This window comes from Argiope bruennichi, chromosome 1, assembly GCF_947563725.1.
Source record: "Argiope bruennichi chromosome 1, qqArgBrue1.1, whole genome shotgun sequence".
Taxonomy (NCBI): Eukaryota; Metazoa; Arthropoda; class Arachnida; order Araneae; family Araneidae; genus Argiope; species Argiope bruennichi.
This window is the reverse complement of record NC_079151.1, coordinates 87,759,030-87,784,331: the sequence shown is the minus strand read 5'-3', so window position 1 is coordinate 87,784,331 and position 25,302 is coordinate 87,759,030. Positions and strand designations below refer to the sequence as shown.

Below are 25,302 nucleotides of genomic sequence, written 5' to 3'. Positions count from 1 at the left end.
TGGAAAAGATTATTTACACACTGAGGTTTTAAAAGCTCTATGATGCCATTAAACTTGACTCAATAAAACAGGTTGATGATCATAATAAACAGAAAAATTGAATGGATATTAAAATCACATAGCTTCAATATATGTCACTATTTGATGCTTGAAAATACCTTGTTGAGGGAATCACAAACATCAAATTATGAATGGCGTTCGGGGTGTTATAGTTTTACCCCTTCATAATATTTCATTTCAGAAAATGATATAAACGCACTAATATTCGAGCATTTATATCATTATTTTAAACATATTTTGTCCCGATGGCGCCTCATAAGATTAACGACCGAGGCAATAATATCTCATTGACACCTGGTCACTACGGCATTGCTAGGAACAAATTTATTAATGTTTTGACATAATCAAATAAATATAATAATTATCTATTATGCGATAGCATATGACAAATTTTTCTGATCGAAGACAAATTTGTTGGATGGAAAAGCAAAGAAGACTCAGGATTTTTTAAAAAAAATATCTATTTACATTCTACAGAATGGCAACTACGACATCAATGTTTATATTTTGATATGGCTTGGCGCATGGCGGCTTCCGAGAAAATTTTTTGAACAAATTAATTTTAATTTATGTCGCATGAAGGCCGCATTTAACATCATTAAAAAAATAAGAATTTAAATAAATATGACGGCCTTTAGATTTGCACTGCTAAATTTATGTAAACAATCCTTGCATCGTAATTCCCATTTTATTGACTCATCTAATTGTAAGATCATTACTCGTATTTTAGAATTTAATCGAAAATTTAGATGGTCGTTGAAATAATTATGTGAACTTTACCATGTTATTTTAATTATTATATTAATAAAATTATTTTTTGTGTGAATTTCAGGTGTTATTAAAGCTATCACAAATCCTTCAAATATAAATATTTCAAAACAGACCACCTTTTTACCGATTGTAACTAGTTTCCGATTAAGTCACACCTTTTTATCAAGAAGTAAGGAATTATTTCTTTATTATTGCTTTATTTATTGCGAATTATAGTGATAAATATTTTTGAACATTTATTTTTATGTACTCCAATAACATTGCCTTTCATATTTTTATGAATAGAGAAGAATATTCGTTTGTTGCTAATTTATTTTTTGATTTTCAGGCTTATTATGACTAACAAAAGTTTATTTTAAGTATTCATATAATTACTTTAATTTTCTAAATTGGCAAATTACAACATTTGTGTTTGTGTTGTGTCATTTCTTTTCCCCTATTCCTTTAAAAGGCAAGATATGTTCATGTTTCTATTAAATATGTTAAATCTAAAATTTACTAGTTTTAGTGATGAGCATTGGTGTATATTTTATTGGGATTTAAAAAACATTTAATTAGGTATTGATAATATGCATGATAATAACACAATTTGATTCAATAATAATCATAACAAATACGAGCATTTAATTACAATCTGTTATTTTCAAAGTAATTTGCAATTATTTGTGAATAAGCATGTAATATTGCCTAAATATTTAGAATATGAGGAAATGTCTGGTGTCTGCAGAAACTATAAATTTGTTAGAAAGTTAATGTCCAGAATTGTGTTTATGTGAGGGAATATTAATACAGTGATTTCAGCAGGTGATTTTTCTATTTGCAGTATTTTTTAACCTTGAGAAATGAAAAATGAAGCAACTCCTGAAAAATGATAAATTTAAACATAAATTAATTTTCTATGAATTAAAAAAATATTTTTTGTTTCTGTAAAGAATGTATATATTATATATAATATTAATATGCTGAATTATTTGAAATGCCAGATTGACAAATGGACATTCTTGGAAATAAGATTGTAGTTACTTCTATGTAATGTTTCTCAGGTTGCTTTTTTTTTTTTTTTTTTTTTTTTGCATTTGTTGACATAATATTTAGCTACTGTTTTAATGAAAGATTTTTGGTTATGTCTCTTTAGTTATTTTTATATTATTCTTCAGTAACTGCTGAGCAGCTGTGGAAAGGTGTAACAAGTGTCAGTAATGCTGGTCGTAGAAAAGGGAGAGGTAGAGCATCCGGAAGAACAAGGCAAAGAGATTTAAATCGAGGACAAGTCATTGGTTTTGGTAAATACTTAAATTTCCTCATACCAGAAAAATATTTAAAGTTTCTCAAAATTTGATAGATCTGTTTGCTGAAAAAAAGAATCTATTTTGTTATAAGCATATTTACCTTTTCTTATAGGTATTGAATGCATGTTGTAATAATGCTGTATTATTAGATCTTTTATCCGTGCTTTCAGATTTGTATTTAATCTAGACAAATAACTATTAGTATTTTGGACAATTCATGGCAAATCTGTTCAATAATTATTATTCTGTACATACAGATGTTCCATACACAAGCATTGAATAATTATTATAATTAAAAACATTAGTAACATTTATTAAATTTTACTATTGTCTTTACACATCTATATAATAATGATTATTATAAGAACTGTTCAAATTGATAATTATTATTATGCTAGTGAAATAATAAACAGCAGTGTACTTGTGAACTATAGAGTCTACTAATGCACTGAATTTTGTTTTATCCTAAATATATTTAAAATGTATAACATAAAGCTTTCCTGTTTAAATTCAGATAAGCATCAGCAGTCCTCTGTTAAGGAAGAAAAATCTAATTACATTTGCATATTAATAAACTATCCTATGCATTTGACATCTGATGTGTTTTGTTATCAAAAAATGCATTTTCATGTATTGAGTAATTGCAGTCATGTTAATTGATTGATTTTATTGAAAAGTAACTATAAAGTAAAAAGACATATTATTTAATTGATCAGAATATGAAAATTTCTGATAGCTCATATGATTTTACATCTGTTTTGGATGATATTTGTTATCTGTTAATCAATATGATAGTTATTCAAAGTAGATCTACAGTTTTGGGGGTGCCCTGCAACTTAATAATTTGCTCTTTTGCATTATGTACTTGTGTAATTTTGATGTATTACTAGATGCTGATGTAACTATACTAGATGTCTTTGGTGACCAGCTGGTTTTAAAAAGATATTTGTGCAGGTTGAGGTTCGATCTCGCAACGTTAGGGTTCATAGCCGAGTAACATAACCACTAGACAAAAGTGTACACCTCTTCTCCGGAAGTTGTTAACTGGCTTATAATGTTACCACCACAACAGTCCCCCACCAGTGAGTCGGTAGAGTTTATCGCGCCAGTTATGGCGAGCGACGAACGTTGCTATCGCGCCAAGTGTTATGGCGGGTGATGGCGAGCGTGTGTGAGTGGTTGCTGCCAGTAGATGGAGCCACGACAGCTGAATGAAGGATGCGGTTGTTCAGAACCAGGGTCACCAATGTGCGGGTTGAGGTTCGATCTCGCAACGTTAGGGTTCATAGCCGAGTAACATAACCACTAGACAAAAGTGTACACTCTTCTCCGGAAGTTGTTATAAATCATGATACATTGGCCGTAATTCCATCGACCAGCACGAGGCAGAAGTTCTAAGCCAGCTGGCGAAGGCAGGAAGTGAGTCACTCGTATTCGTTGGAGAGCAAAGTTCATCTCCAAAGGTATGATTGATGCTTATCGCCAGTTTGTGAAACAAACAGTCATTTATCGCCTGCTTGGCTGCTGCATATTGTTTATGCTTAATTTCCATTAAATCTTATGCATAACTTTGGTGTTCATGATGCATTTAAAATAATGTTTTTTGGTATCAGATTATGATATATATTAAAGTTTATTATGTTATTTTATTGTCTTACAGCTTTTGTATTTATTGTGTGAATGAACTTTCCTAATTGAATCAAATCTTGTAACACCAACATGCCATTAAAAATTCAATTGTTCATGTAACCCATCTTTTAATTACAAGCCATCTGTTATGGTGCTGTGGCTTCTCTTTCTTATCCCTTATAGAAGTTGCACAAACAATAAATAGAAGCTTCACTTTTTAACAACAGTAGAAAAATTGCTTGTTATATGTAATATGAAATGTTTAATGGATTATTTGATTGCCAGTGAGAAAAATCAGAGACATATAATACCATATATAATCTAAAAGGACCATAATTCATTTATATTCTAAAGACTTAAAAGTAGGGGAAGTATTCCTTTATTTCTCCACTAATATCTTTATCTTAAAAAAAAGTAGTCTTTCATTTTTTTTTTTTTTTTTTTTTTTTTTTTTTGTATTTAATCTGTTAAAGACATACAAAAGATAAAAATAGTTTGTTTGCTGACTTCTTCTGTTTGTATTTTTTATATTTGTTTGCTTCATTGAAATCTGTCCAATTTTATTGTGTTATTGAATTATATATATTTCCTTTTAGGCAAGAAAAACATGCTTTGGCCTGGTTTAAATGCCCCAGTAATCCAAGGCAGAGAAGTTTTAAGGCAAATAGAATTACCACCAGATGAAGAGAGGCAGAAACGTATTTTGGAGTTAAGAGACAAATCTATTGCACGCAGATCTTTTAAGCTGCATCCTTTAGAAAAAGGATGGACTGGTAATAAGCTTCCTGGTCGAAGCTTAGGTCCACCAGACCCTGTTGGTGAAGGTATATTCAAGTTTTCTATAAATTTTGTTTATATAATATTTCAAAATCTTTAAAATATTGAGAAACTTTGATATTTATTATTTAATACCATACTTACATAACATAAAATGTTATTCAAAAAAGATTTGTACTCTGTAAATCATAATTCTTTCATGTCATTCCTTGAAAGGTCAATTGAATGTTAATCTTATGTTAATGTCATGCTTTCATCAGAGATGATGATACTTATTTGATATAATACTCAGTGATATAATATGTACATGATAATTGTAGGAAAAAATTAGTGCAAATTAAATGAAAGTGCATGTATTCTTATTTGTTTAGATTTATTTCCAATACGATGAAGTGAGGTTTGTAAATCTTAATATTTGTTGGTATTTTATACAATGAATACTTTTCATTTACAATTTTTGGCATATATAACTGAATTAACATTTAAGGCATATATAACTGAGATGACATTAGCTGCTTATTATTCTAATGCAAAGGTTACATGAGACTAAGGGAACAAATTGATAATTTCTGAATTAAATTTTATGTTAATGGAATGAACAACCTAGGATGTCTGTTATTTCTATTAGTTTTGATTTTATTCTTCACATGGAATGTGATTCTAGAATTTCATAGTCATTTCTTTACTTCACTTATTGTTTCTTTTTTATACTTACCAATGCATTTTTAAAAATTAGTAAACCTAGTCATAATAATAGTGTTATTATTAGGTTTGGATTAATCTGCTGCCTAAAAATAAGAAAAAGAGCAAACACATTGTTTGTCTACAAAAGCAAGAAGTATTAGTTTATGTATATAAAAAAATCCCATATGTTTATAACCAACAGACTGCTTTTAATTCTGAAATATTGAGAATGAATTATTATTTTCTTTTTAGAGACATTTGAAGGTTTTGATTCAAGAGTTTTAGAAGTAAGCTATTAATAATTTTTTTAATGATTCTAAATTAGTTTCTTTTTTAAATTTGGAAGTGTAACTATTTAATTGAACAGTGAATCAATATATTAATATATATTGATTTTATATATTAATATATTTTTGAACACTTTTGATTTCTCAAAGAATGCAAAGTCCCTATAATCAAGTGTATCATATTTTTTTTCTTTGTGAAATAGCTTTATTATCATGTGAATATTTGAGTTACAAAATTTATCTTCAACCATCTTTTTCTAGCTTTAAAACGAGTTGTTAATTTAACAAAATTAATTAAATAATCAGTGTTTCCTTTCAAGATTTTTAGTAAAATTCATTTGATTATTGTAAAAATTATTTTTTTAAGTTAAGGAGTTTTATTGGATATTTTATATGCAATGTTTTTTTTTCTTTTTTCTTTTCTTATTTTTCTAGTTTAAACCTGTCATGCACATGAGTGGAACAAGAGGCCGAATCCGGAGGCTGAGTGCCATGGTTGTTGTTGGAAATAAAAGGGGTCTAGCTGGTAAGTTCTTTGTTTTGTGTATGTTTTTTTTAAAAAAATTGAATAAGTATTAATTCTCTGCAATTGAACATTTCAATATAAAACTGGTATTTTAAATCTTTATGTATTTATCATGGGAAAAAATGCTTTACTATATGTCATAATTGGAAAAATTCTGATTGTAAAATTTTGATGATCAAGTTCAGATCTAGAAATGATACATTCATTTGGCAAGAAGCAATTATTAAACAGTTTGTCTATCAATTTATGGTAGTAATTGGATTTTGAAAAAAGGCATTTATTGTTTTACCAGAAACTGAAAAGTAAAAGCAAAACAATGGGTACTTATTGTTGCTTTTGAATTTGGAGAAATTAAAAATTGATTAAATATGTTGCAATTGAGATTGCAACAATTCGCATGAAGAAGGTAAGATTAAAAGTGGAATAGCAAAATACACACAGTTTTGCAGGAACTGTTTATTGATTTTACTGATTGTGTAATAATATTTTTCTTATATTTTCATGCTTTAAGATGTATTCGTTCTAATGAAATAAAATGAGGTTTGTTTACCTATGTACTTATGTGTGACCAAAACTGTAAATATTTGCATATTTTACCAAAAATAATGACTATTTTTGTGATAATTATGATTACAGGAAGAGAAAATATGCACTAAAAAAACTGTTTGATTTTTAAAATTTTATATATTTTTTTTGTGGTAAGGCATTTTTTTTTTTTTTTTTTGTTTTGTCAGTGAGACATTTTATAATTTTTACTTAAATGCTCCTTGACACTGTACATTTGATTTTAGGTTTCTTTCATAATGTCTTTATAGTATAAAAAATTTTACAAGGAAAAATAATATTATTTTATACTAATGATTTTCAATATCTACTAGATTATCATCAATCAAGCATTGCTTTTCTATCCATTTTAAATTTCTCAGTATTAATTTGGATGCAAATTTCTCAGTATTAATTTGGACAGATTTAATTTTAAAAATTTCACTTGCAACAATGGTAGATACAAAATTAATGTTTCAGTAAAAATAACTCTTTGAGTATTTTGATGCTAAATCCACTGAATAAAAAAACAGAAAAATAAGTGCAGTAATATTAACATGGGTAAAATTTTATTCTTGAAAAATGATTTTGGCTAATTCTTTTTTGTAGGTGAAAAGTTTGCATTTTTTGGTGAAATTAAAAGAAAGAAATCTGTAATTTTAAAAACTATAAGTGGAAATTATAACTAAAGTAATTTTGAGAGTTGTAAGAGGAAACTAAACTTTTTACTACAACATACTATTCCAATGTCTATATTTTGTTTGGGCATAGCTTTTTATTTATTAATTTTTTTGTTGAATATTCTGCTCTTTCTTTTCTTTAAAGAATATTTATTTTAGTTTTTATTGGAGTATTTAAACTATGTGTTATAATGTTTCTCTACTGACAAAAATAATATATGCACTTTAATATGAGCTTAGTGCCAGGAAAGTACTTTATTCTGTTGGTATGATAGGCTTTTTCCACACATCTAATTACACTGGCAAAAAATATCTATAGATGGAAAATTTGTACTTTTCAATTGAATAATAATTGCAGTTCTTGTTTTCTGATAACATGTTATGTAAATTTAGTTGATCTTTATTGTTTATAATTAAATTTTATTATTATTTAAATGAAAACTTTATTAATTAAAAAAAAAGAAGTTTGTTATTCAAGTATTTATCACAGAAAGGAAGTTTTGAATTAAAAAAAAATCACCTGATCTTTAATTCTATGCATTTTTATTTTATATGTGATAAATTTTTAATTGTTGCAGTTGATTATGATCAACAGTATATGTTGGTCTTTTTTTTTTTTTTTTTTTTTGAAGATTTTGTTTTCACTCTTATATTTAAGTATATTCCAAGAATGAATTTTACTTAAACTTATAGGAGTGTTCTTCCTTCCACTTTCTAATAAACTTAAAAAGTTGAACAATTTTTTTTTCATCACATACAATGAGAAACAAGTATGGATTTTCAACCTATTTCTATTGACCAATTGTATAACAGTTTCAGACTAATGTTACAATCTCATATTAAAGTTAATCATTTGCAAGTTTTATAAGTTATTGCAGATGTTAATAGATGTACAGGCATTCAGATAAGTGATGGATTGAATACAAAATTTGATGCAGGTCTGCTGTATCGGTAGTAGAGTTCTAATGTTACTTTTCATCTATTCAATTTGTTTTCTGAGTTATGCTGTTCATATGCACGTGAACCAACTGACAGACAAATTTCAGATTAATGAATTTTATCTAAAATTTGAAGGCATAAAATTGTACTTAAAAACATTAAAACTATCGAAATATTACTGTTGTAGTGCATTAAATAAAAACTTTGTAGTATTTTCTAGGACATATATTTTACATTGCATTTTTCAATTACATATTTTCTATTCATTTAATTATGAGTAAAGTTTGAAAATTAGCTAAGCTGCATCAGTTAATATCAACTATTCAATATCAGTCATCTATAAATTTTAATTATTCAGTATCAATACTATCTATTCATTATAACTTTGGGAAATTGAATATTTTTTTTAAACATGGGAATTATAAAACTTCTTTGAGTTTGTAAAATGTAGAGGGGGTTTGGAAAATATTATGTTTATCAATAATTTTTATGGGTTTTTTTGTAGATAATTTATAAAAATTTTATTAGAATTAACTTAAAAATATAAATATTTCTTACAGGCTTTGCTTTATCTACATCTGTGAATGGAGGTACTGCTGCTAAAGCTGTAAGTGTTATTTAAACAGCTGAAGTAATTTTGCATATAAATTGAATATTAGTTTTAAAAAAATCTTTATTGTATTATTTTTTTACTTTTACCTAAATATGAAGAGGAATAATATGTTATATTTATTTTTTTGTTTATTAGTGGTTTAATTATTATGTATCTATTCTTAGATCAAACATTAAATTGTAATCTATAATTAACTCTTTATGAATAGAATGAAATAATTGTATTTCTTAAATTGGTGGGCATGTGTTTGCTTTTACGTCATGTGACAAGGAATTAAAATTTATACAATACTTGAATTTACTATTTTTTATTTATATTTTATCGATTAGTATGAGAGAAAACAATATTTTTATTATATACATCTGACACTTTTTTTTTTTTTTTTTATAAATAGGCTAAAAATAGAGCTGCAAAAGTTTTGCGGTATATAGAGCTTGATGGCAACTCAGGTTTGGAATTTTCCTTTTCTTTCAAATATAAAGTTTTGATTGCATTTTATCTGATGTTATTTAAAAGGATAGCAAAAATGATAGATTTATTTTAAATTTCTGAGATATTTTCCTTCTTTTAATTTATTCTTTCCCTTTTACTTTTAAATATGCTTTAATTAAATATATTAATGTTTTTAAAAATATAATAATACATAATAATCAGTATAATCTTTCAATTTTTATTAAAAAAATTTACTAAAAAGGTGGAAAAAGATGAAGGCAAAAGAATGATAAGATAGATAATAAATTAATTCATTCCAAGTTAAAAGAAATCCAGAATGTAAATAAAATGGACTTTGTAAAAATTATTAGCAAAAAGAAAGCATTTTAAAAGTATTGTGAATTTATTTTGTTAGATGTGATTTCTTTTCTTTTACTTTTTATCTTCTTATTTAAAAGATCATGAGTCAATACAAATTTAGTCAGTAACAATTTGTTTGGAAAAATGACACTACATCCTTTTAACATGAATGTATAATTTATCATTTTGTAATTAAAAATTATCTTTGGGTTTAACTAAATATTGTTAATCTGAATATTATTTCAATTTCAAAGTATCAAGGAATGTTTTATTTTGCATTCTAGTTGTCTATAATACTAAAGCAATGACACACTTATTTTTGAAAAGAAATTTAAGGAAAGTTAAGGTTCCTCTTGAATCATGCAAATATAATGGAAGATAAAGATATTTTGTTCTTAGGCAATTAGATAATTTTCAATTTATTAAGAGGATCTTGATTTATTTGTTTCATCTAGCAGTTATATATTGCTTTTTTCTGTAGTTATATATCATTTCTTGGCCATTAGTTTAAGATCAAAGTGTATTAAGATCAAAGTTAAGATAAAAAAATTTGTATTTATTATTCATTCATGAGTGGGATCTGTAGAAATGGGCCCATATTATATTGAATGCATTTTATCATGCATGTTGGGCAATTTTCATATATTGATTTAAAAAAAAAATTCAAAGTTTTTGTATACATATGTTATTAGCTACATTTAGCAGTTTTATTCTGATTGTTATATCAATAAATTCGGGTATGCAAGAATAAGTAAGATAAAAATAAAGTAAGATTATGCAATGAAAATGTTGATAAAGATCATATTCTAATTTTTATAATTTTAGAATTAAATATTTATTTTATATACAAAATAATATTCAAGCTGAAGGGAAGAATTTGAAAAAATCGCTTGACACATTTTGATCAACTATATAAAATTTGTATTTTCATCAGTACATGGGTAATATATGTATCGCCAAATGTATTAAAATGAATCTAAATGTACTCAAATCTCAAAGTAATAAACCCAAATGTATTAAATTAAATGTTCAAGTTTATATCGATTATAGTAGTAAACTAAAATAACAGATTTCTTTAACTTGTTTATTTTACTTACACAAATATTTGTAGATTATTAATTGTTATGTTTGAAAAAAAGAAATGGACAAAAAAAAAAAAAAAAAAAAAACTTTTAACACACTGATTAGCATGTTAATAGTATTTTATTTACACTGTTTTTATTACTATTGTTTCTGATAACAGAGCTTCATGAATACACTTCTTTATACTTTATATAGCATATCTTTATATATTTTCAAAATAATAAAGCTTAAGGGGAAATAATAAAGCTTAAAGAGGAAAAAGCTTTTTGTTAAAGTGAAGCTTTTATGTATTCATTAGTGAATGCAATGAAATTCATTACTGGCAATTTGAATTAAAAAAAATACATTATCTATTTTGTATAATTCAAATATCACAAATTTTTTTTTAATGTTGTATTACTTATTTGTTTAGTTCGCCATGACTTCTTTTCACAGTTTGGTGCTGTAAGATTGTTTGTCCATAAGATGCCTGAAGGTAACTTTTTATTTTTGCATATTTTTTCCATCTTTCTTTGCTATTTATATCTTGGTTGAACTTCAATCCTTATGTTCCCCTTTTGTTTTTAATTTTTCTTAATTAGTTCATTTCAAAATATGAATGAAAATATAATTAACAATGATTAAAAAATGTCATATTCAAATAAAAGGTGTAAATTGAAAAAAAAAAAAAAAAATGACAAAATATTGAGTAGTTTTGAATTGGAACTAAAATTATTCAAATCTGTGTAAAAAGAAAATAAATAAAAAGACTTAATTCAAATGAAGGCCTTTCATTTTCCTTCTTTTCATATGGAGCTGGAATCTTAGGAGTTATTCATTAATTTATTCCTTGAAGGACTAATTTATTACTATTTTGACCAGATACTTGCTAATAAGTATATAATTATTTATTTGTATTCTCTTTTTGATACTGTCTTGCACACTATTGTCTGTCACATTATCTGTTGCATGATTTCTCTCTCATTGAACTTAAAGCTATAATAATTTTTAATATTAATAATTCATAATAGCTAATTAAAAAACTTGTATTTTTTAAATCTATTTGCTTTATTTAAATTATGCTGTAAGTTTTACAATTTTTATAAAATATGTAAAAAGTATTTTTCTAAAGCTTTCATTATAATAAAACTCTTATTTTTAATTCTTTATTTATCGAAACAACTTGCTATTTATAATAAAAAAATTTTTATGACTTTGATATGTTCACTTATTAATCATGTTTTTTGTATCACTTTTATTTCTTAGATATCATGATTTTTTACTTTTATAATAGGTTATGGTTTAGTGTGCCACAGAGTTATTAAAGCCATATGTGAAGTACTTGGAATAAAAGATCTCTGGGCGAAAGTAGAAGGTCCTACTCATAATTATCAATGCATTACAAGAGCTTTCTTTATTGGTTTACACAAACAGGTAAGATTTCTTTTTCTAAATTTGTTTGATTCAAAATTTCATATCAGTCATATTTTTTGCAAATTTCTTTTTGGGAGGGTTTGAGATTGTAGTCGAAAGGTATGAATTGGCACAAACATTTAAAAAGCACACATATTTAAAAATATTAATTTTTGTTTGCTTTTGCTTATTATTTATGATTTAGTTATTGCCATTGTTAAAAGGGGATTTAGGTTTTTAGTGGGCAACTTGTGTTTATTATATAAACTTATTGATGCAATTATTTATAGTTATTAGATTTTTTTTATGTCTACATATACATTGTAGTGCTAAAAATAAAAAAATTTTACCCTTCAAAGAAAGTGAAAAAAATCTTTTTTTAATTCCATTTGAGGGTAATAATCATAAAAGCATATCAATTTTAACTGTTCAGTATTAAATTGTCACTCAATAATTTCATTATTTGCCAGTCCAAAATGTGTTTTTTTTCCCCATGAATATTTTGAATATAAGTTGTTTCTTTTAGAAATCTCCTGAACAACTTGCAAATGAAAAAGGCCTCCATGTTGTAGAGATGAGAAAGAATAGGGACTACTATCCGGTAGTTGTTGCTTCTCCCGAACGTTGCCGTACAGAGGAGGAGATAGGACCAACGGAGTTGCTTGATTTCAACGTTCATCTTTTCAATGGAAAGGTTGAAGCTCCTCGTGAAAAATATAAACCTTTTTATGTGAATTTCCCAAGCTATATAAAGGAAATGAAGGACAGAGAAAGCTTGCGGAATCAGAAAGCTGTTAGAATTCACCTTCTTTCCAAATATGGTGCATTAAAAAGTTTTATCAATGTCCGAGAAGAAGAAAAAGCTAAGAAAGAACTAAAGGAAACTGTTGAAGAATAGATTCAACCTAGGAAGTTTGTAGCAATTATTTTTATGTAAAAATTTATTCTATTGTGTGAATTACTTTATTAATTAAAGTAATGATACATCATTGTTTTGTTTTATGTAAGCTTTTCAACATTGAGAAAGACATTAAGAATGTTTTGTTTCATTTACATTCCAAGATAAGTATGATTGTCAATTAGGTAATTAAAATACTAATGCAATGGTATAAGAGAAGAAAGGATGGTATATTTTGTGTAAAATACAACTTATTCAGCATTATCTTTCATTCTATTCTTTATTTTAAGGAAACAAATAATATCTTATTAAAAAAATCAAAACAGCTTAAAAAGATGTACCAGGATATATGTACTCTGATCATGTCCTAACTAGTAATTTTTAAATCATTAGGAAAAAAATCAGTGAAAGCTTTCAGATGACAAATAATTTTATGCTGTTTCAGTCAAAATTAATATATTGCTATGAAAATTATGAAATTTAAATTTTTATACATTTTTCTGGTCCGATTGGTCATGTTTAGTAAAAAATTTTGATTCTTAATTTGATTAATTAATTCTCTTTGAAATTATATACAGACTCTACTTTTCTAACTAAAATTGATTTAATAATGAATTTTTGAATATCAGTATTTTAAGCCACTCAGCAATAATTTCAAAGAAGATCTACTCATTAATTGGTTGGTCTTCCTCTAAGCAGCCTTTGAAATGATTTAAAATCTTCTAAAAGTGAAGTTCCTTCAAATAGCCGAATGGTATTCAGTTTCAGAAATTGATTCAAAGCAATAAACAAGGGAAAAGTAATTTCATGGATTATCATTCCCAATCTTAGAACTTAAATCAACTGTTATAAAAATCATTGAATAACATATTGGGAACAATATTAAGGATTTCAAAATTTCGAATATACATAGAAAAAAATCTTGTAAAAATTAATTTTCATCTTTTAAAATACCTTTGATACAGTAGCTTGCATCAGTACAAAAAATTTTAATCCTCATGCCATTTTAAATTGTTTAATTTTATAATATTTTTAATTTAATATCAAAATAGCAACTTAAAATTTAAAAAAAAAATCAGTATCACAAAACTATTTGAAGGAGGTAAAACATGACTATTTCTTGACTTTGTTTTCAAGACAAATAATTAATGAAATAATTACATTTAATTTTACCACAAATTTCTTTATAATTTAAATTTTATATTTCTAGTCTTCACCAGTGCATTTTCCTTTCATACACTTTTCCAAAATTTTATATGGATGAATTTAAAATAATATATTTTTAGACTTCCACTCTTTTGAAGTTAAAAGCCTGGAAGAGACTCTAACCCATTTTAGGATCGGTATCGTAATAATATTGTATTCTTCTCCATATGCTAACTAGGTTTTCTCTGACCATATGGGAGAGGGCCTAATAGTAATAGTGCATGGTAGCCACATTGTGGCTACCATGTAGGGTATAGTGCAGATGCTGGTTAATGGTTACCGAGCAATCCCCTTCATAGAGATCTGTGCTCGCCTTCCCTTATCATTTTGTAATGGGGCTGATAATGTGTGCTCTCTTTGATCTAATAACACACTGAGTGTGTTAGTATCAAGAGTTCGTCATGGATGGTTTTTCGTTAAGCGCTGCTTTGAACTTGAACACCAACGAATGTGTCAGTGAACGCCCACATTGCACATTGATAGCTTTTTTAAACCTTTTTCTGCTTTAAAACTAAAATTTTGAGATCATTATTATTATTTCTCGCATTTCATTAAAAACTGTCATGTATGTTATATGAGAGCTGTTTGTGGAGTAATAGGAGTGATATCACTGTATATAAAGATGATTTTTTTTTTGCATTCTTTTAATACAAAATTACAGTTTTTGTCCAATCTTAACAAAATTTGGTGCATGTGCTCTTCAAAACAAGAGAAAGATCACCATCTTTTTCCTTAAAGGCAATTAAAATATATAAAAAATAAGCAAGTTTTTTCCTTTTTTTTGTGTTTTCCAAAAATATTATCTTCTAAAACCGATATTTACATCATAATCATCGTTATTTTAGTACTATTTTTCTCTAATTTTAAATAAATTTAAAAAATTTAATTTGATATACAATATGTAACAATGATTTTATTATCATGAATAAAATATAATGAGAAAAAGTAAACAAAATAGAGAAAGATTTGTCTTGTTTAAGTTTTTCAGAGAATTACAACAAGTGCTTTTATATAATTAATTTTGATTTGATTTAATTATGCTAACGTTCCATTTTTAGGTTGCACAAAGACTATTTTGAGAATGATCTTTTAATTTAAACCGTGATTATATCAGAAAAAAGATATCTGATTTGGCACTTCTTTTTCAAATTTCTATGCCAAGGTAGAAGGAGGTTGCTTGAATTTAATATACACCAACCCACGTACACATCAAACCGTTTGTGAAGTCATGTCTTGATTTCGAAACTGCATTTCAAACTCTGCACTCATAGGGGTTTCTTAGCTAAAATATCGGAACATTAACATTTGCATTTTATCCTATTATTAAACTATGGAAATACATTTGAAAACTTTAATTGAAATATTTCAAAGTGTCTTTTGATTTTAAAACATCTTATTATCTTACTTAAAATTGTGGAGAAAATCTTTATTTTCAAAAATCAAGTATAGATAAAAAAAAAAACACACCACAAACTAGGACTAAATGTAACTATATCAGTAAGTTCAAAGTTAGCATGTGTAAGAATACTATCATGTGCAATTCAAAAATGGATATTCTTTCAAAAAAAAAAAAAAAGGATTACTTTGAATGACTTTGTACAGATGAAATACAGTTTTTTCCTGCTTACGAATGCATATTGTTAAACTTCTATTATAATTTGGCATATGATTGGCTTTTATATATTATAAAAAAGCATCATATGCGTTCATTAAGTTTTCAATGAAAAAACTTAAATCAGTGGATTTTAATGTGAGAACCCTTGGCAGCTCGCTGAATGTCAAAATTATATTCCATTTCTCACCAAGTATTGCCCCTCATTTCGGATGTTACATTAGATACAACATCTATGATTTTAACTTTGCTTCTGTATCTTCAGCTATGTTGCAAACATTTTGTCTTTTCTATAAATCCAAAACTGACATTGAATAGTATTGGCCAATTTGAATTCATGTCACCAAAGAACTTTTTTTTTGTTTGATGATTTTGAATTTTACATTTAGAAAAATAACTGCATTTCGGGCACTAATCATAAAAAGTAATAAATTGCTTTAAAATGTAAACACCTTAAGAAAATATTAAGATCTTTCTGTCATAGTTTTTATTCCCTCTTTGTTTATACAAAACACCTCAAAGTTAAGTATATCTTGGTTTTAATCTTAGATAAAATGTATTATAAACAAGAATGAATAATTATTTATTGATTAAACACAATAAAAATAAAGTATTTCTACATGTAATTGAAATGAAATGATAGCATTTCTTGGCCAACATATTTTGAAGTGAATACAATTGGTTTCTGAAAGTTCTATTTTGACCTATTTTGAAATTCATTTCTTCTGGTCTTGCAAGTCCTGTGGTCCATGAGGATCTGGGAGTTTCTCTCTTGTTGGTGTTACACCCCAAATGTCTTTTGCATATTCTTCAATTGTTCTGTCGCTGGAGAAATAACCGGAGCTGGCTATGTTCTTGATAGCTTTCACAGTCCATTCATTTCCGTTCTGCATTTAAAGGAAAATAAATTAAAAATTATTTTTTAATTTTTTAAAATTTCGCGAATTTGTGATATTATTTTTAGATTAAAGAATTTTACAGATATTTTTAATAAATACTAAATAGATACCAGATAAGTAACTCCTGACACTGGTGTCAATTCTAATAAATTTGGAAACAAAAATAAAAGTTTTGGAAAATGCTAGAATTTTGGCGATATATCTATTAGGATTCGAGATCTGAAGATTCTTTAGAAAATTCTATGCCATGTCAGAAAATCTACATGAAAGTAGAGGCTAAAGCGAGTCAGTCAAGTCAATTTTCTTTTTTGGAACAGAAAGTAGAAACATGAAATCGCAAAACAATCTCACGTTTCTAATTATTGTTCTTTGTGAGTTTCGTCCTTCGCGTATTTCGCGCCTTGACTGTATTTTGCTACACATGTTTTGTATTTTTTTCGTGTAATAAAATATCATTATCCATTATTGAGATCGTTGGAATTCTTGCATTATACACCCATTGGACGATTTCTGCAATGATAGTCTACCAAAAGTCAGAACCAGAGGATTATCAGATTAATGAAAGGCCTGGATTAGTAGAAGTTCATTTAAAGATGTAATTAATGTAAAGAAAAAAAAACACCTAATATTTATTATAGAAACTAACATAAATGCTGAAAATTAAATTGTATATAATAAATATTAAAATCACGACGTTTTGTATATATTAAATGGTTGTAAATAATAAAGTCTATATAATAAATATAATTTAAACTCGTTTTATAAAAAGATTATACTATCTATCCTTTCATCCTATAAGCCAAAGGTTACTGAAATTTACTATCAGTGACATGTCCTTTTGCAGTCGCCGATCTATAAAGTCGTTCATTTGAGATCACTCCTTATTATTCTAATAGAATTATGGAACTCCACCCATTCTGTTGTTTTAACATATCAATTAAAGTCGGCCATTCATTAACCCCCTCCACGTACCCTCTATTAGTGCAAGATATTTTACGGTATCTCTATGAGGTTATTCGACATTCTGAATACTGGACAATATTGTGAGGATATAATGTTGTTGGGCCTTTTATTCTAACATTCTAAAACAATTCTTTTTAGCCTGACGTATTGTTATAGGTTTACTTTTTAATAAGATTTTATAATAATTTTTATAAAAAAATTCTTTCAGTTTTTGACTGCTCTTTGAATTCTAATTAAGTAACTGAATATTTTTAAAAGCTTTCCTCCAGCATTGTGAAAAAATACGAATAAATTTTTCTTCAATGGATCGATGTTTTTAAAAACATTTTGAAAAGATGATGTAATGATTTCTTTAACATTTCATCATTCTCGCTGTCTATATAAAAAATTAAATACAAAACAACAACAACAACAAAAGCCCCCACCATATATTTGCTATGTGCCATGACATCCCTTGTCTAGTCTATTATTAACTGTTTCACACATGACCAGAAGATAAAGAGAGCATCGAGTCATTTGATATAAGAGCTTGCATTTTGGCTTGGAGTATTGTGTGGGGAAAAAAAAATGAAAGAAATAACCGTTTTATTTGAACTCGTAAAGGGAAGACTTGTACATCGGAAATTCTCAGTAAGTGACGTTTATTGAGTTTTATAATGCTAATATGAAATAATTCAAGTACCTGATAGCACTGGTTCACTTTTTCTTGGCATTTAATATAATCTTCGTAATCTGCTAGTACGTAAAACCTACAAAAGAAAATAAATATATCTTGTGAGTATATTCATTAACAAATTTGTTAAAGTATTTAAATTTAATTTATGTATTTAATTAAATTTAATTATTTTAATTTAATTATTAAATAAATAGTAATTTAATTTAATTATTAATTATTTTAATTTACTTATTAATTAAATTTAATTCTTATTAATTAAATTATTAATTACATTAATTATTAATTAAATTACTTATTAAGTTAATTATTAATTAAATTACTTATTAATTTAATTAATTATTAATTTAATTCTTAATTAATTTATTACATGCATTAAATTGATTTACTAAGCCACTTGATTTTGGCTATTTTCTTTTTCTTTTTACATCAGTGTTGAAAATGAAAAATCTTCTTTTTTATTGAAATTTGAAATCAAGAGTGACTTAAATTGTTTTTACTCACCTGTCATATTTGAGCATAATATCCACAAGATCATTAAACAGGCCAGGGTTATGAGGATTGAAGTAGCCACATTTTATCTGATCGACGCATCGTTTGAGTTCAGGAAGTGTTTCATAATATTCCATCGCATTGTACCTAAAACAGCAATAGGGTTATTAATTATTTTTGTTTTGTGAAAATAATGCTTTATAAAGTTAAGATTTTGATATAACACAACAGATTTATCAACTCTGGTCACCGTAGCGATATTCTAGATTATCTTTAAAATAAATAGCTTTTTGTTTTGGAATATAATTTTGGTTTCTTCGATGATAAAGCACATGCAAGTCATTTTGACGACAATTTTTTTTTTAATTTTTTATAAATATGAAAACATTAAATATACAAGGCATTACCAGCAATATAATATGCGATAAAACAATGCATAAGAACTTCGGTATATCAAGCTTGAAGATTGCTTGGAATAAAATTCGGTTCATTGAAATTCCAATTTAAAATAAAAGACATTATAAATTGTTCGTTATTTTTCTTACTAAAAAAATATGCATAGTTAATTTTTAGAGTAAAGAAATATACTTGAAATAATATACACAGATAACAGTGTTTTTTTTTTTTTTTAATTTTGAAATGGTTGCGACCGCATTTGTCAAATATTGCTGTGTTTTTATTTTTTGAAATCCTATATTCTATGTCTTTTTTTTAAGCAGAGTTTCTCTTTCACTTTTAGAGATTCCCATTTATATCATGTTCATAATAAGAAATATGATGCAGAATTGGATTTAAAGTAAAAAGCTTGCCTTAAGTTAGCAACGGAAAAGATAGAACATAAATCAAGAAAAGAATATTATTAATTGGCAAGATTTTATTTCTTTTTCGCAAACAAATATCAGTTTTTAAAATTCCACTGAAATAAAAACCATGATTTTTTTCTTCATTAATTTATATTCTTTCTTATGAACGAAATAAATGGTTGATTTTTTATTATAATAATTAAATATTTTTTTTAAATATTTTTTGTTTCATATATAGAATTATTTAATACGTAGAAACCACTTTATTATTGAAAATACATGGTTCCTAAAACATTTGATTTGTAGAGCTTTTCGATGTATACAAGTTCAATACATGGACATCAAACTTTGTGTTTTTAAAGAGATCCAATAATATCTCCAGTAATTTTATAACATTTTCTAAGGATATTCTTTGCATTGATATAGATATGGAATTGTCTGAAAAGTATTTGGACAAATATTGTTAGTTTATGGATTTTCCATTCTTTCTGATTTTCTGATTTTTATTATTTTTAAAATCTACTTAAGTTTTAAATAGTATTTTGGAAATTTAATTTTAGATACTTGATTTTTTGTTATCATGAAATGCCTCAAAATATTTTAATGAAGTAATTGGAAGACTTAAAATATGTTTTTTGATTTGAAAATAATTGATATATATATATATATATATATATATATATATATATATATATATATATATATATATATATATATATATATAACTGATTTGATATGTAACTATATATGTATATATATGTAATGTACTACATATGCATATAGTTACGAATTTGTAATATTGCTTCTCTGCACCATATGTCGCCTGGTAAGGAAGAGTGTTTTACAGATATTGTAATAATTATTGAGTGGATGACGAGTCAGCGATCCCTTGGCCTTTTCGATAAGCTTGTTGATCATCTAACGACTTGATGACGAATTTGGCGACAAAAGGAGACCTTGATAATTCTGGCTATAAGGAATCGAGTTCAAGACGTTTGTTCTTGATCATTCATTGACCCGCCACTGGACTATTAAAGCAGGAATTCTCAGACGACGTAGTCAGTCCAATTGAAAGAATGAGTAGTCGAGTGAAGTTTCTCTTAGGAGTGTTGAAGTCCGGCAAATTCATTCCGAGCGTTTTGTGTTGTTACGATACTTTAATAGTGATTTAGTGCTTATGTGCTGCTGTTTACTGCAAGTATTTATATACGCTTCGTTTGTGGTTTGTTAAATGGTTTTAGTGAGAATAAAGCATCATTATTCGTTATTGAGCCTGAGCCTACTGGGTAGATTTGATTTTCAGTAACAATACATGTTTTTAAACGAACATTGCAAAATAGAAAATTTTATGAAATGTTCCAATTATTTTTTAGGGCGATTTAAATAATAGTAAAATTGTAAAATATTTCTAAATTGAGTTTTTTTAAAGTCTAAAGAGAAGTTTGTTTCATATTAAACCAGATCAATTAAATATTTTATTTTTGAATAAAACTTTGTTTCACATTCTATTTTACTGATCTCAAAATAATAATATAGTTATTCAATTACCCTCTTTTTTTCAGTTCTTCAACTTCATCAACATTCATTCCAAAGATAAAAATATTTTCTTTGCCCATCTCTTCTCTCATTTCCACATTTGCACCGTCCAGCGTACCGATGGTTAAAGCTCCATTTAACTTAAAAAAAGGAAGGAAAAACAATTTAAAACATGAACGAAAGAGACACAACAGCTTTATAGACACCCAATTCTGCAACTTTTTGTTTATGTTTGTGGATTTCTGTTAAATATTTTCCTTTGAGTAACAATTCGAAAGACTGAAGTGAATCTCGTACAATATATATAATTTAATAGAGGTTAAATTGAAATATATATAATTTTTATATCGCCAGAAAGTAAAAAAAGGATAGAAATGACAGAAAAAAATGTGACTTTTACAAAATTCTTGTTGATAATTATTTTGACACTTGCCATTAGAACATCATTAAAAGAAATAATTCTAAATGCTTTAACAAAAAAAAAAAAAAAAAAGACGTTTGTATTTAATTTGTGGAAAGCGAAAACTGGTTTTACTGGTGATTTTGAAAACTAATATTTTGAATGAAAAATCGCAACATTTGTGCCCTGTAATTGTTTTTCCGGCCTTTGTGATTAGGATTGTCGCATCTATTTGGCCTGATTAATTTTACTATTTTTCAGAAATTACTGATGCTTTTGCATGAAAATACCAGATAATTAATTTTGTACATTGTTTTCCAAGGGACCTATCTCTAGGTTTAAGGATTTTTTAAAAAAATCAAACAAGACTGTAACGCTATTTGAGTTTTCATAGATAAGACCTACGCATAGAATTTTGATTGGTTCTTTTTTATAATTCTTTGTTCTTTGTTATTGTTGAAAATAATTTTTATTTTATTTTAAATATTTTTTAATATAAAATTACATATTTCCAACAATAGATACCGCTGGATTTAATCTTTAAAATTAATTTTCTATTTTGGATGTATTAATATTCTATTGTAACAATGATTTACTGATAAGGATAGTATATGGGACATGCACTTGCTCTTTAAAAAAATGTTTATGTCAAACTGACGTTAAATCACTGAAATAATTTAAAATTGAATTTTTCTCACCATGAATTTCATATTACCAGTTCCGGACGCTTCAGTTCCTGCTAATGAGATCTGCTCGCTGAGATCAGTGGCAGGGATGACTTTCTCAGCAAGAGTGACTCGATAGTTTTCAAGATAGATTACTTTCAACTTATCGCCAACAATAGGATCGTTGTTTACAACTCTGGCAACGTGGCAGATTAGTTTAATGATTTGTTTTGCTGTATGGTAGCCTGGAGCAGCCTAAACGAAGGAAAAGATATGTACAGTTATAGATATAGATAAGCCGTATTGTAGAAATCATTTACGTCATTGTGAAATGCTTTTTACTGGTAAGAAGGAAAGCTTCAAATACCAAGAAGCAAAAATGATTTACCAGCTTTATTGAGGTATGCGGGATGAATTGAATAATCGCTGTCGCTTAAATTACATTGAAACTGGAGGTGTAATCCTTATAGCCATTACTGACTATGTCCATATATCTGGCGAAAGATGCGTTCCATCATCCAAGTGGAGATAACTCAGCTCTATAACAATGGTGCACTCTTTGGAGAAGCGAAATCTTTCTTACTTATCCGGTGACATCTCATCCAATAATTCTTGGTGCCCCTCCCCCTTTTCTGCTAAGCGCACATCCACAAAATGAAATCTTCGAATTATTATAGCAAAGAGGAAGCCGTTTTAAAACTTGATCATTGTTGTAAACCCCTATATAATTTATTATCCCTATGCCACGTTTATATAATTTATTATTACAATATGCCCTAGGTTTGGGGTAAACCGTAATTGCAGACAAGATTTGGAAAATATTTCTGGAACTAGAATTAAGAAATTTTTTGAATAGTTTTTGTTGCGTATTGTGAATGAATGATTAAGCTATGAAAAATGCAATTATAATCAAGGTGCAACATATTTAAAAATAATTGTTACAGATAGCTCCTATCCTCCTGTATTCTTTTTTTTATAAGTTTGCAATATAAAAAAAATGTGATGATCAGTATACTAAATGTTGATTAACAAAAAATATTTTAATTTATTGACAAAGAGAAAAATAAACAAGACTATAGGCTTTAGATATACTCTTCATAAAAATGATTATGATACAGTAGGATAACTTTATTCCAAGGACTTTACAGTAGGACTTTATTCCAAGGAGTTCCGAAAAGTTTAACTTAAAGAACAGTAAAAGAAACTATTGATCGCATCAACTTTTTTTTTTAAATCGTTGCTGATCCTGCAAGTAATTTAAATTGATGTTCTCTCAGAAGGAGCATAGAACTTTCAGAATTGGTTTCCTTATCCCTTGATTTGATGTTAAATCCCCCATCTCTTTGTAACTATAAAATTCTCTACAACTGTAAAATTCTAATGATTTTTTAGTTTTCTTCTGAAATTAAATATAGTGAAGCTTACCAAAACTCTAATTCTGACGCTTACCAAAACTCTAATTCTCTTTCATCTGACATTAACTAATCCAGAAAATGAAAATTTCCTGTTTGTAAATTTCTGTTATTGCATTAAAGCAATATAACACTTATTCCAAAGCTTTTAAATTAGTAGAAAGGCAATTTAAACCTAATTAAAAGAAATTAATAGTTTAAAACAGATTGTTAAGTAATTGAATAAAAATTAAAGTATCTGTAAATATATATTAACATTATAAACAATAAGATAGTGAACATTAACATTATAAACAATAAGATAGTGAACATTAACATTATAAACAATAAGATAGTGAATATTGACATTATAAACAATAAGATAGTGAACATTAACATTATAAACAATAAGATAGTGAACATTAACTTTATAAACAATAAGATAGTAATGTCTTAGTGAAATCTTAATGCATATTTAAATTTATTAAAAATTATTAAGTTAATTCTTATAAAATGATTTTAGTCACTTCCTCTGAATAATAATATTAGATTGATGTTAAAACTTCATAAAATGTTTTTATTAGTTATCTGAGAATAAAATTTGTTAATTTGAACAAAATTTTTCCCGGGTTCTTTTAACGCTCAAATAAAGGGGAAAATTTTAAAAAAAAGTTTTTCAACTTTAAAGTTAATGTTTTATTTTCAGCGTTTCCTAAAATTTTTTAAAAAATTTTCACACGTACGCACGCTAATTAAACAAATTTGCAAACTTCAAGTTGTTTACTCTTCATCCTTATACATGAAAAGAACTATCATATTTTTTTGTTCTGAAGTAAGAAAAATGGATTCAACAGAGAAAAATGAATACATTTGAAAATTTTAATAATAACTCATACATATATTACTCGAGTATTATTTAAAATGATATTTTTAAAGGGAGATAGATGATGGTTTGTCTAATCAACAGTCAGATGTAATTTTTATATAGAATCTTATCCTCCCGGTGTTCCTTACTTAAAAATTTATAATTTCACAGCACAATAAGAGAGTAACAGGTGATTGGACTCAAATGCATAGTTAAAAAAAATTAGGAATGAATTAAAAGATGCTGTTTCATTAGATGTTAAGACCAGCAATACGTGTATTAACTTTATTCTTTAAAGAGGCGGTCTTTCTTACAGTTCATTAATATGCTTATTAAGGAAGAAAAACCAATGATAATTTAAAGTGGTTGAAATATCTCGGGAGGTTTCATGAAGCATATATTTTATTTGAAACTATAATAAACAACTTACTTTTCCTCCAATCATGACAGTTCGTGGTACGAAAGGTGCATTCGGGTTGTCTTTGATTCTGTTATACATCGTCACGATATGTAATAGGTTCAGGAGTTGGCGCTTGTACTCATGGATTCTTTTAACTTGCACGTCGAACATAGATTCGATATTTAGCGTTATTCCGTATTCTTTTTCGATCAGACTGGCCAGTTTCATTTTATTTTCCTGCGGAAGAAAATTATATATGCAGGGTTAAAATTTACTTCATTCTTTTGATGAGGTTTCATTAATGGATTTAAAACTCATACATGTAATCATGATCGTTTTTTACCTAATACACAAAGGATAAGTGCAAATGATTTTTAAACTATAGTAGAAAAAGATACAATTTTAGCTTTAACTGTATTTAAGATTCAAAAATA

At 26.7% G+C, this 25,302-nt stretch overlaps 2 protein-coding genes across 2 annotated transcripts in view; one reads left to right on the top strand and one right to left on the bottom strand.

Annotated features, from left to right (window-relative positions):
* Nucleotides 1-566: 566 nt before the first annotated feature.
* Nucleotides 567-13,054, top strand: LOC129964798 (28S ribosomal protein S5, mitochondrial-like). Its single transcript, XM_056079132.1, has 11 exons — nt 567-766; nt 893-1,000; nt 1,989-2,114; nt 4,346-4,573; nt 5,463-5,497; nt 5,933-6,023; nt 8,746-8,792; nt 9,193-9,247; nt 11,086-11,148; nt 11,947-12,086; nt 12,592-13,054. Exons 1-11 carry the CDS (start codon nt 685-687, stop codon nt 12,961-12,963), a joined length of 1,347 nt encoding a protein of 448 aa, XP_055935107.1. The 5' UTR covers nt 567-684; the 3' UTR covers nt 12,964-13,054.
* Nucleotides 13,055-16,347: 3,293 nt separating this feature from the next.
* The window catches only part of LOC129971764 (glycogen phosphorylase-like), a 42,142-nt gene continuing 33,187 nt past the window's right edge, over nt 16,348-25,302 (bottom strand). Inside the window, exons 13-18 of the mRNA XM_056085743.1 lie at nt 24,899-25,105; nt 22,246-22,467; nt 21,160-21,287; nt 18,821-18,955; nt 18,326-18,392; nt 16,348-16,668 (exon numbers count right to left, since the gene is read on the bottom strand). Of these exons, the coding sequence (XP_055941718.1) occupies nt 16,498-16,668; nt 18,326-18,392; nt 18,821-18,955; nt 21,160-21,287; nt 22,246-22,467; nt 24,899-25,105 (930 nt within the window). The 3' untranslated portion in view covers nt 16,348-16,497. The remainder of the gene's footprint in view (nt 16,669-18,325; nt 18,393-18,820; nt 18,956-21,159; nt 21,288-22,245; nt 22,468-24,898; nt 25,106-25,302) is intronic.